Source organism: Nothobranchius furzeri, chromosome 12, assembly GCF_043380555.1.
Source record: "Nothobranchius furzeri strain GRZ-AD chromosome 12, NfurGRZ-RIMD1, whole genome shotgun sequence".
Lineage (NCBI taxonomy): Eukaryota > Metazoa > Chordata > Actinopteri > Cyprinodontiformes > Nothobranchiidae > Nothobranchius > Nothobranchius furzeri.
In genome coordinates, this window is record NC_091752.1 from 4,896,375 (window position 1) to 4,909,112 (window position 12,738).

Genomic DNA, 12,738 nt, shown 5'->3' on the forward strand with positions numbered 1-12,738 from the left:
CCCAGTTATGGGGGGGGGGGGCATTTTGCCTTGGCCCCCAAAATGTCTTGAAACGGCCCTGGGTGTGTGACTGAGTTTTGAAGGTGATCTGAATTGTATCAGATGTATAAATATAACATGTGTATAACTTATTGTTTTTTACTGGTAAAAACGTGTAGTGGAGATAAATCTACCTACATTTGACTTTTCAACACTTTGTTTTGTTTTCTTGTTTTTATTGAACTATTTTCCTGTCCTGTCTGTCTCTCATCTTCCTGCATCTCCTCATAATTCTCCAGAAAATCTGTTGCCTGGATTCTTACCTTTTCACCTCATCAGTTACTTTTGAGCAGATCAAAGAGATCTCCTGACCGAAAAGCGCAGAGCGCGTTTTCGATGCTGCGTGAGGTGACATCACCACAGCACAGGTGATGAGCTCCGCAGTAGCGAGCTTCACGCACAAATAAGACAGAAAATAGAGAACATGTGCAGACATGAACGATCGTGTGCTAATTATAGTTTTTTGGTTGCGCCACTTTGAGAATGGACCGTGCGCTGGAAGCAGCTGCCTGGATCGCGACAATGCGGAACCGGTTCGCAGCAGCGCAAGTCAGCCGGCTCTCCCTCGCGCTGATCTGCCGGTACTGGCTCTCCCTCACGCTGATCTGCGGCTCTCCCTCGCGCTGATCTGACTTGCTCTGGTCTGCGCGCAACGGCGGGCGGGAAGGGGGTGGGGGCGCTTTTGGAAGAGTTGTGCGACACAACGAATCGATGACGCAATTCGTTGCCAACGCTTTTAGTAATCGATTTTCATCGAATTTATCGATTCGTTGTTGCAGCCCTACTGTTTTTTTTCTGAGTTGTACAAATCTATCCATGAAATTCAAAGGCTTGGATGGATCCTCTAGCACATTGTTGCTCTTGTCAAGACTGCAGTGTTGCAGAGTTGAGAGGAAAGGGTTGCTGTCCATGTTCAATGTGTTATTTATAATAGCCTACTGGTATCGCATGCTCCTAAAGCATCAAGGCCCACCAGGGAGCTGGCTTTGATGCTTCCGTGCTGCAGTGCGAGAATCCTGCATTTCACAAGAAAGATAGGATAAACACTGGGGGAAAAAGTAACTAAAAGTAATGACATTACTCTGGGAGATGATGAATAGCAATATTTCAGTTGTACTGAGTGAAACTGAAGCCTACAGTGACGTCAAAACCACACAGAGGAATTTGCAAGGTGTCAGAACTAGTAGAGAAGTACCATGGAGATATCTCTTGTGAGGAAACTAGTAGCTATTGAGGAGCGGCTGAACTTAGCTAGTGAAAAACTATCTTGACTGCTCACATGGGTGATCAACAAGATCGGTTACTGCTCTGATATTTGGGCAGAAAACTAAATTTTTCAGCTCTGGCTCAAAAAAAAAATCACTTAAATGTTCAAACAGTTCAGTAATGGCTCAGGGTCAGAACTAGCCTGGCATGCCATCCCATTTAGGTAAATATAGCCTGGCAACGGCCCAAAGACGGAGGTCAGTGGTGGAGCAGAATCTACGGTTGTCTTTCATACTGGTTCTGCACGCTCCTGGACAGGGCCAGGACCAATCAGAGCAAAGAACAACATGGCGTGCTTATTGCTACAGTAATCAGTCAATGGGACAGTCTGTCCCAAGTCAATACATCCTTTTTTTTGTCTCACAGAAAAGCCCACGTTGATGCCAACGCCATTTCAAACGAGCACCGTTCCTGAGCGGACGACATTTTTGTAGTTTTTATCTGTTGCACCTGTGGTGCTAAAGCCCGCCCTACAGACATGGAGTGCGGTGACTGGCTAGACACACAACTGCTCAGGCTAATGGTAGACCTGCTGAGGCTACAACGGAGCATGGCTACATCGACCTGCAGAGCAAAATCTTTTGCTGCTGCTACAGATGGTCTAGATTTCTTGGCTAGTTCAGAACTCAAAGCCTTCTTCCTGGATTAACTTTTAGTGGTTGCACGCAGATAATCTGGCCAATCAGCAGATCCTCACCTGTTTTGTACTGACATATTATTTACAGTGTTGGGAGTAACGCCGTTTAAGTATAACGGCGTTTCTAACGGCGTTCTTTTATAGGTAACGGAATAATCTAATTAATTACTTTTCCCGCCGTTGCAACGCCGTTACCGTTACTGGGGACGGAACGTTGTGCGTTACTATGTGCTTGTCGAACGTTGAGCAGCAGCGTGAGGCTTTCTGACCGCCACACTTCAGCTGCAGCCAGGGAGAGAGAGGTGTCGGTAACACACTTACAAACACGATGATGATTGGCCGGGTGGGCGGAGACCCTCACGGTCTCAGTCGCTGCATTCTGTAGACACAACGGGAATAACTCTGTTTAAAATAACCGCGTTAATAAAAAATATTTCTTTCTGTAACGAGCAAACTAATTAATTACGTCTTCTTTTATCAAAACGTCGTTCCTGTTACTGATAAGTAAATGCGTGCAGCAGCGAATCTGCGGGTCTGCAGCCGTGCCCTTAGCATGACAGCGGGACGTCCCGAAGGTCCGCTCACCTGTTCACCGCTCAGACGTCCTGATCTTCTACCTTCCTAGATCATCCAGCTGTAACCTGTTCCTGATCATGTCTTTAGTCCCGCTGTAACTCTGATGCATCAGTCTCAGACGTCATGGAGCTCAGGTGTTATTAGAACTACCTGTGTGTGTTCACCACCCAGCTTCAGCTCTTCTGTGGTTGGGTCTGACCCAAGTTAGTACATTTAAGTCCTCCATCAGGCTTGTGCCTCTTCTAGTGTCATTTTAAAGGATATTTATTTATTTATTTAACCATTTCTAGATTAGCAGCAACAGAAATGCTACTAAAAACACACAATTATGTGAAGCTGGAAAAATTAGAATGCTGTGCAAAATTACATTTATTTCTGTAATTTAACTAGACTGAGAGACCATTTAAAGGCTCGGGAACCTTTACAGGTGTTTCTTTTTGCAATTTTAAATTTTAGCTGATTGGGTTTTTGTTAAATATCACACAGTGACCTTTTAATAGTCTAGATTAGTGTAATGCTCCTGTTAGTAGTTCCTCCTGTTAAGTGCTTATTTGTTTAACTTATTCAGGTTTATATAAAACATTTGGACATACATTTTATTATGTTCCAGTCATTAGTCATTTATATTTTACTATTGTAGTAATTCTTGCATTCTTTAATGAAAAAAGTAACTAAGTAGTTACTTTTGTTGGTAATTAGTTACTTTTATGATCTTGTAACTCAGTTAGTAACTGAGTTACTTTTTTGACAAAGTAATCAGTAACTATTACTAATTACTTTTTTAAAGTAACGTTCCCAACACTGATTATTTACAATTTTCTCTGAGTGAAAAGAAGCCTAACCACAAGGAAATTGAAAATAAATAAATAAAGAGCTGATTCAACCAAAAGAGCCAAACTACAGTTGTGAAAATGCCAACAGTGTTGTATCATACAAGCTTCTTAGGGACCGCGCCAGGCAGTAGCTTAGGGTTGCTTCAGCAACAGCAAGATTTGGTCAAGTAGTTGTTCAGCAACGTCAGTGGTGTTCTTACACTCACCAAGCATCCACCAAAAATCAGTGATTTATACCCGATTCACCTCATAAGCTTGGGAACATTTTTTCTAAACAAATGAAGAAGTGCTCATCTTCTCATAAGAAGCTGATCGTACCTTCACAGCTGAGAAAGCCAAAGGGAGGAGCAAAAACGTTATTGATGACTATAAGGTAAATGCTTAATTTGCACAGTCTCCAACCAAATTATAATTCATATTGAAAGCTGCTGAATTTGCATAAATCTCATTAGACTGCAGTGAAAGGGGTTCATAAATCGTTATATTAATTAGTCATTTTTGCCACCTTTTCATAGGAAAATGGAGTGTGTTAATAAAATGAGAAGGGAGTGTGATTGTGAAGTCTAATTGGCTGCTGTTAAACCAGGTTTGGTGAATGATTGACAGTTCTGATTTTGTTTGGCTTCACTTCTTTTGTCTAAGGAAGTATCTGCAGGGATGGATAGGCGATGTGTGTGAACGTAGACCCAATGGATATGACCTGTTGTCCCATACACAGACATGACTTCAGTGAGCTTAACAGCCGAATGCTTACATTACGTCTGAACTATTCGGTCTTCACTGACATTTAAGAAGTAGTTATTCCTGATTTGGAGTCTGTTAGAGGAAGTCATTTTCAAATTGTTCATTTTTTTTCATGTGTGGACCAGCAGGCTGGGATGAATACATAAAACAATACAAGTATATATCTTAATCCTCACATACTTTTAAGTTGGTGATTGTTATAATATTTAATGAGGCAAATTAAAACTAAAGTTGTGGCCATTTTCTAACAAGATTTTGACCTTTTCCTACCAACTTTTACAGTGGGGTAAAGTTAGCCTGATGGGGAAATCTATACTTTAACCCTCCCACTGTCCTAATGGGTGTGACCCTGCGAGGAAAGTTGACCATTGAGCAGGATTGATGGTTTATCCCTTGAGGTCCACGTGGCAGGGGTGAGGTGGTGCTCACTCCTCACCCCTGCCGCATGGACCCAAGGGATAAACCATCAACCCTGCTCAATGGTCAACTTTCCTCGCAGGGTCACACCCATTAGGACAGTGGGAGGGTTAATATTTTGGACAATTTCTGAATGTCGATTTAAAACCCAAATAATCAGAAGTTGGGGTTTTAAACCAGATATTTACCTAACATGCATTTTCAGACTGAGGTTAAATGGAATAAAGGAGCAGTAAAGAGAGCCCCTTTCTAACATCTCAGAAAGGGCGAGTGAATGTGTTGGAACGTGGATAAATGATCCACGGTTAATAGAACTCACACAATCTTAAAATAACACTTCTCTATTGGGCCATTCCCATCTGTTCCTGGTCGGACCTGCCCTGATAGCTCCAATCAGCCCCAACCTGGCCCGGTTGATTCCACACATCCTTGCTTATGTATGCAAGGAATGCAGTCAGATATGGCACGGTATGGGGCCCAACATTAAGACTACTGCCCAGCAGCAGGAGGCTATATAAATTCCGAAGCTAACTACTGATCTGATTAATGATAAACTGGCGCCGGTGACTGAGAGGCTGGCGCTGCTTACTGAGGAATAGCCCCTTTACCGGCATTACTACTAGATACGCTAGGGACTAGCGGCCCTTGACCGGTCATTGACTGGTTCTCACATTCCTTCTGCTGTCTATTAGCATGGATAGGCTAGCGTTAGACTGGACAGGCTGGTGTTAGCATTGGGGAGGCTAGCTATTAGCATGCCTAGGCTAGCCACTAGCTGGATTTCCTACCTCCTCGACAGGCCATTAGCATGCATAGGCTGGCGTTAGCATCAGAGAGGCTAGCCATTAGCATGTCTCGGAGAGTTACTAGTCAGCTAGTGGACAGCCTAGGCATGCTAATGGCTAGCCTCTCCGATGCTAATGCCAGCCTATCCATGCTAATGGTCCGTCAAGCGTGTAGGAAATCCAGCTAGTCTAAGCTTAGGCATGCTAATGGCTAGCCTCTCCAATGCTAACACCAGCCTGTCCAGGCTAACGATAGCCTATCCATGCTAATAGACAGCAGAGGGAGTGTGTGAACCAGTCAATGACCAGCCGAGGGCTGCAAGTCCCTAGCGTATCTTGTAGTAACGCCGGTAAAGGTGCTATTTCTCAGTAAGCAGCGCCAGCCTCTCAGTTACCGGCACCAGCTTATCATCAATTAGGTCGGTAGTTTGCTTCAGAAGTTACATAGCCTCCTGCTGCTGGGCAGTAGTCTTAATTTTGGCCCCCATACCGCGCCATAGTCAGAGACATTTTCAGCTTCTAGGTAATCAGCCCGATAATGAATGACAATGAATTGAGCATGCCTTAAGCCCATGTGGGCTGATTCTACCCACCAATCAGAGGCTTGCTCTAATGGAAGGTGTGAACTTGCTGACTGATAAGCCGGCTTATCAGTCAGCAGTGAGTGTGTTGGCCCTGGTCAGCCTGAAGCAGACCACCTCAGAAAGAGGGCTGAAAAGAGTCTTGTTGCACCCTGAAAAAAGGCAGGCCACCAAGATATGTATCCGGGCCGGGCCGACCAGGTACAGATGGGAATGGCCCATAAAGCAGCCCACCGGTTACAGACCAAACTCCTAAACCCTGTGCCCATGTCATTACTTACTACTTATTTTACTTTTAATTAACTTCTAGTATTATCACTTTTACCATTGATGGATATCTGCTGATGCTGTGTAAAATCATAATTTCCTAAATAAATGCATCAAAAGAGACTTTATACTCAACTTTTATTATCATGAGTAGCTGAATGTGGTCGAATGTAGTTAAATGTTTTGTTTATTACTCGTGCAATAAAAATAAATTTTGGGCACTAGTTGCAAACAGCAATTTACCATCATTTGGAGCTACCGCATTTAAGAAACAATTAGTGTTTTTATACTTGCATCAAAATGATTTACTGCATTGGTCACATTAGTTAAAACTCTTAGCTGACCTTTGACCTTCTGAAATTTCTGTTTGAATTTCTCTTCCAGGAACATCCGTAACCAAGCTGGCAGCAATCGATCCTGAGGGAGAGCCCCTCACCTATGGGGTTGTAGGAGATGAGGGCACGAGGTATTTTGAAGTTGACAGGAATACCGGAGTGGTCTGGCTGCGACAAATGCTTGATCGTGAGGTAAACACACACACACACACACACACACACACACACACTACCTGATGTACACATTATGTTACATTACCAAAACAAATGTGCAGGTTACAAGAAAAAGAGATTTTGGAAATTATAGATTTATGTGTTGATGTTTGTCTCTGTCCTCAACAGACCAAGTCAGAGATGCAGGTGGCGTTCACCGTGAGTGACCCTCATGAGGTAGGATACAGAACTGCACTGTTTATGATTATGACACACTCTTAAACATGCCGACGCACTGACTTTACCCTCGTCACACGTCACTTGCATCCATCAGAATCTTTTTCTTCAGTCTCTTACTCTTAATCTCACTCTTCCTCCTCTCCTATATGACATCCATCTCACTCAGCACAATGCAGTTGCTAAAACGTCCATCCCACTCGTACCCCAGGGTGACTCATCAGAGACGTCCTGTTTTCTTTTCCTCTGGATTCAAACTTTGTGCCTAATGAATGTTTTGTATCAATACGAACTGTTTTCTCACACAGACGGTCACAGACACCGTAAACATCCAGGTCGGAGATGTAAACGATAACGCGCCAACCTTCCATGGGCAGCCGTATGCAGTCCGTATCCCTGAGGTAAGGATGACTGAAATTGCTAGCTTAATTGCATCCATGGAAATAAAGTCAAATTAGCCTATTATTCCTTCTTATCTAGTGGGCACAGCAACTTCCTGCAGAAAATTTGAATTCAATGTTTATTAAAAAGGACTATTGTTTTTTTTAAACAACAATCCCAGCAGAAATTCCTTCCACCATCTCATTAATTTTTTTGCAGATCTATACCTCTGTAAAAAACACTTGAGGCTAATTTGCCTCAGTTTTGACACTTGAGAAGACCTCATGTTGTTTATTGATTTTTCACTCTAAACATTGTACTGTGTTGTGTTCCAGTTCCCCTTTAGAGTCGAACGAGGTTCTCTTCTCAGTTAAACAGTCAGAGGTGGGGTAATGTCAGCCGTGTGGAGGTATTTCAAAGTGAACCATGAATAAAAGTGGCCTTGGGAGGACTTAGATTCACTGACCTATTGTGTTTTTAGTTGGCGGGAAGAACCAGGAACTACGGATGTCCCGATCAGGTTTTTGTGTCCTCGAGTCCGAGTCATTTAATTTTGAGAATCCGCTGATACCGAGTCCCGATTTGATACTTTCGATACATAAAAAAAGAATAAAGAAAGTGAAGGAACAGATCCAAAATGTTCCTCATTTTTTATTTAATTTACTTTATTTTAACATTTAACAATTCTGTTAACAAACAGGGCTCTTCTGTGAGGTAGCTTGAACAATCAAGTAATAAATTCCCCTTAGCTCTCCTGTTATTTGAACCCTGTATCCAAGTCTGGATTGGCACGTAACGTCCAGTCCGAGTCTGAATCCATGTGATCGGGACAGATTTCCCATCACGTGATCGGATCGGGACATCCCTACCTTCCATTTTCATCCATTATTGTCCACTTATCCAGAGTCGGGTCATGAGACCAGCAGCCTAAGCAGAGAGGCCCAGACTTCCCTCTGCCCAGCCACTTGGGCCAGCTCCTCCGGAGGAACCCTAAGGTGTTTCCCGGCCGTCTGAGGCCGAGTCCACACGTAGCCGGGTTTTTTAAAAACGAATATCCGCCCCTCCAAAAACTTGCATCCACACCACCTCGTTTAAAAAACAAACTCTGTCCACACGTACCCGGATAAATACGTTGTTAAGGACATGCCAGACCTGTAGGCGGCAGTACTTCCCCCGTTCTTAACCTCGTCCTTCGTCTGTGGTCTTCCACAAGGAGCAGTAATTCCGCTTGCAAAAACAAACAAGCAGAAAGCGCTTGGACAATTGATGGATCGGGTATTGACAGAGCGCAGCTCTGAGGGCTTCCATGCTGTCGGCTAGTGTAAACACAGGTCGCACACGTGATGTCAGCATTTTTCTGTCGCGGAAAGTGACGTTGCGGACCTTAAAACTCCGGTTTTGTCTGTCCACACGCAGACACCCAAAACGGAGAAAACACAGATCTTCACTTTGGCCGGAGTTTTTAAAAAGATCCGTTTTCGTGTGAAAAAACTCTGTTTTCGTGTGGATGACAGGCCAAAACGTAGAAAAATATCTACGTTTTGGCAGATCCCCGGCTACGTGTGGACAGGGCCTCAGAGACATAGTCCCTCCAACATGTCCTGGATCTTTCCTTGGGTCTCCTCCCGGTTGGACTTGCCTGGAAAACCTCAACAGAGACGCGTCCAGGAGGCATCCTAACCAGATGCCCGAGCCACCTCAACTGGCTCCTCTCGACGTGGAGGAGCAGTGGATCTACTCCAAGCCCCTCCCAGATGACAGAGCTTCTCACCTTATCTCTAAGAGAGAGACCAGCCACTCTGCAGAGAAAACTAATTTGGCCTCTTGTAACTGCTATCTCGTTCTTCAGTCTCTACCCAAAGTTTGTGGCCATGGGTAAGGATAGGAACGTAGATCGACTGGTAAATCTAGAGCTTTGCCTTCCAGCTCAGCCGTCTATTCATCATGACAGACCGGTACAACGCCCGCATCGCTGCAGACGCAGCACCAATCCGCCTATCAAGCTTGCGTTCTGTCGCGAACAAGACCCCGTGATACTTAAACTCCTCCACTTGGGGCAGGGCTACATCTCTGATCTGGAGAAGGCATTCTGCCTTTTTCCCACTCAAGACCATGGTCTTGGATTTAGAACAGGGATTAAAGTTCTCTGTCGTGGCGACGGAAATCTGTCAGTTGGAATAATCAGAAAAAAGTTCAGTCAAAATCTCTTCTCACGCTCGCTTGGGTTTAGTAGTCTCTCTCTCTCTCTCTCTCTCTCTCTCACGCTCTCTCTCTCTCTCTTGCTCACTCTCTCTCTCACGCTCGTTCTCTCTCTCTCTCTTGCTCACTCTCTCTCTCACGCTCGTTCTCTCTCTCTCTCTCTCATGCTCGCTCTCTCTCTCTCACGCTCATTCTCTCTCTCTCATGCTCGCTCTCTCTCTCTCTCTCATGCTCGCTCTCTCTCTCTCACGCTCGTTCTCTTTCTCTCTCTTGCTCACTCTCTCTCTCACGCTCGTTCTCTCTCTCTCTCTCTCATGCTCGCTCTCTCTCTCTCACGCTCATTCTCTCTCTCTCATGCTCGCTCTCTCTCTCTCTCTCATGCTCGCTCTCTCTCTCTCACGCTCGTTCTCTTTCTCTCTCTCGCTCACTCTCTCTCTCTCTCCCCGCAGGACCCCCCTAGAGTACTTCAATACTTATCATCTTTTTTACCACAGAGAGATCTCAACACCCACACTTTTAGACACTGTGTGTGTGAACGGGTTATTCCTAATTTTTCAGAAACAAGAATCCTGACCTTAAAATTAATCAAAACCCGAATAGTGGCTACGTGTAAACAATGTGAGCCCCCCCCCCCCCCCCCCCCCACACACACACACACACACACACACACACACAATAATTTTCAGATGACAATTATTTGCTTCAAACCCTGATTTAGAACCTGGAGCATCCAAGGACTATCCATACGTGGGAATATGCAAACTCATGACGAAGGGCCACAGCTGGCATACGAATGGGCATCTTTTTGCTGTGAGGCCCCTTTGCTGCCAACCTTTCCACCAGTCAGCCCCTGTGATGGATCCCCATCTTGTATTTATGATGATTGTCATCTCCTCATATTGCACCTTTGACCTCGACTTACCTACATCTGGCCCTTTTCTTGTATTCTTGTGTTTAGTGACTGTGCATGACTTCCTCTAAAGAGCCCTCCCTGTAGTGAAGACCTCAATCTTTTTCTTCTTGTTTTTTCCCACTTCTCCTCCCTCTCCCTGAATATGCTACCTTACTTCTTTCCATCTTTGTCTCCTCGGTGCTTTCTCCCCCATCTAATCCTTGATATGAAGTAATTGCCAAAGTGGAGTGGAGTACTTCAAACAGGGGCTTGAATTCACACAAACACACACAACCCACCCACATCTTGTTGTGTTTAAATGGAGCAGAAACCTATTTTTGAGTCTTCACCACATCTTCAAAGCCACGGGCTTTTCCTCTTCGTCAATCCATAAAGTCAGGCAAGCCGAATGGGAGAAGGAAGGAGTATTTAGATCAGGCTGTTAAGATCTCCCACTAGTGAGGATTCTCTCAGACCACTGAAATATGTGTGGGCTTCCATTTTAGTCCTCACATGTTTTGTGGTTTACAAACAAAAGTTTAGCTTCCAGAAATCCATTAAACAGGGCTGCATTTGACCCACGGTTTCTCCTAATCCTGGCTCTTCAGCATCACTCCATCCCACCATCTCATCAGTTTCAAGCTTTGGTTTTTTGACACAAGTGGACGGGGCAGGAGCTCATAGTTCTGTGAGTTTTGATTTATCATCCTCATTTTTTCTCATCCTCATTTCTACTATGGCCAAACCCTGAAAAGATGAGCTAAAATGTAGTTCTAATGAACCACCTTATATCTGTGAAGGCAGCACGAGAACACCGCTGGTGGAATTTGTTCATTCGCACGTCTAAATCATTTGGGTTGTCTGCCTGGTGTAGACACAACCAATTCATTTTTATTTTTTATGACTGTGTTACAATAACAGTACAACAATGTAGGCTCCGCCTCTACGTCTATAAAAAAGTACCCATCTTGTTTGCATGTTTCATCCTCTTATTTATGAGACCATGTTCAAAATGTTTCTCTAATATTTAAAGTCAAATTGATTTTTGTTAAATAATGATGCAAAAATGAGTGCAAGACCAGTTATCCGGTCCCTGTAATGGCAGTCTTAAAGTCTGGCCAAAGCTAACGTACAGTAGCATTTTAGCTACTTTCTGAACTCGGTCACATCCAACAGCGAGGGAATAATCAAGTTTTGTTTAAAGAGGTGAGACACAATCTTATTTACTTAAAGAGTAACTAAACCCCAAAATAACATTTATTTGCTTATTAACTGTATAATTGGGTCTTAAAAAAGGCAATCTTTCTGTTTCTGTGCATTTTTTGACATGCTTGTGTAAACTTGATTAAATCTAGAATCTAGGTCTAAAAACGTCTTAGTGCTGCCCCCTGTGGCAGAACAGTGGCTACTGCATTAGAAACTAGTGATTGGCCGGGGCTGGAACAATTTCACGTCATCGGTACAGTCTCCTCCCACTCCCCCTCCCTCCCAGGATGGAAACTCCTCACACTTGGCCATGCCCCTCTGTGACTCCTGGCAACGCCCACTTTCAGGGGCGCAGATAGGATTTTCATACTGGGGGGGACAAAGTTCCAATGTACCCTCCCCCAAACACACACACACACACACACACACACACACACGTACACATACACATACACAAACTATTGCAAGCGCCTTAACTAGAGCTCAGTCAGTTTGTGTAATTTCATCCAACGGTTTACGTAAAAACTAACTTTTATATACGTGTTTGAAGCCGTTGTGCAGCGGAACGCTGGCAGCAAAGCTCTGCCTGACCAACACTATAAATGATAAATGATCCGCACTTGTATAGAGTCTCTCAGAGTAAGGACTCCAAAGCGCTTTACACTACAGTGTATCATTCATCCATTCACACACATTAACACACTGATGGTGATGAGCTACGATGTAGCCACAGCTGCCCTGGGGCGCACTGACAGAGGCGCCCCACTATTTAATTCAGCCAATTGTTATTCTTCCAATCAATTACTGACCAAAACCTCATGCTTTACGCAAAACATTAACTGATTTTCAGCATACCGATCTTTACAGAAAACATAAAAGCCCTAAAAAACTGCACATAAAATATATTAAAGAAACAATATTCACTTATCACTTAGAGCAGTAGTTCCCAAACTTTTCAGCCTGACCAACAGATGTTCCTTCGTATTTTTACGTCATTTATAAATTTTCATTATATTTGGAAAGTTTTAATTTACATATAAATATATAAATCTCCTTTAAAATTTTATATTTTACCTTTTTTTATGATTATGTGGCACACTTGACTTCCATAAATAACGCATCGGCATCTGCCTCTTTTTTACGGCTTTTTTTTTTACATTGTCGCTACGTCTGTCACGTTAGCGGTGTTT

General features: G+C 43.7%; 1 protein-coding gene across 2 annotated transcripts in view; it reads left to right on the forward strand.

The window, feature by feature from the left end:
- The window catches only part of cdh23 (cadherin-related 23), a 405,629-nt gene that overhangs the window by 91,577 nt on the left and 301,314 nt on the right, over positions 1-12,738 (forward strand). For both annotated transcript variants that reach the window (XM_070542163.1, XM_015943881.3), the window contains exons 4-6: positions 6,530-6,672; positions 6,823-6,870; positions 7,179-7,271. In XM_070542163.1, the coding sequence (XP_070398264.1) occupies positions 6,530-6,672; positions 6,823-6,870; positions 7,179-7,271 (284 nt within the window). The remainder of the gene's footprint in view (positions 1-6,529; positions 6,673-6,822; positions 6,871-7,178; positions 7,272-12,738) is intronic.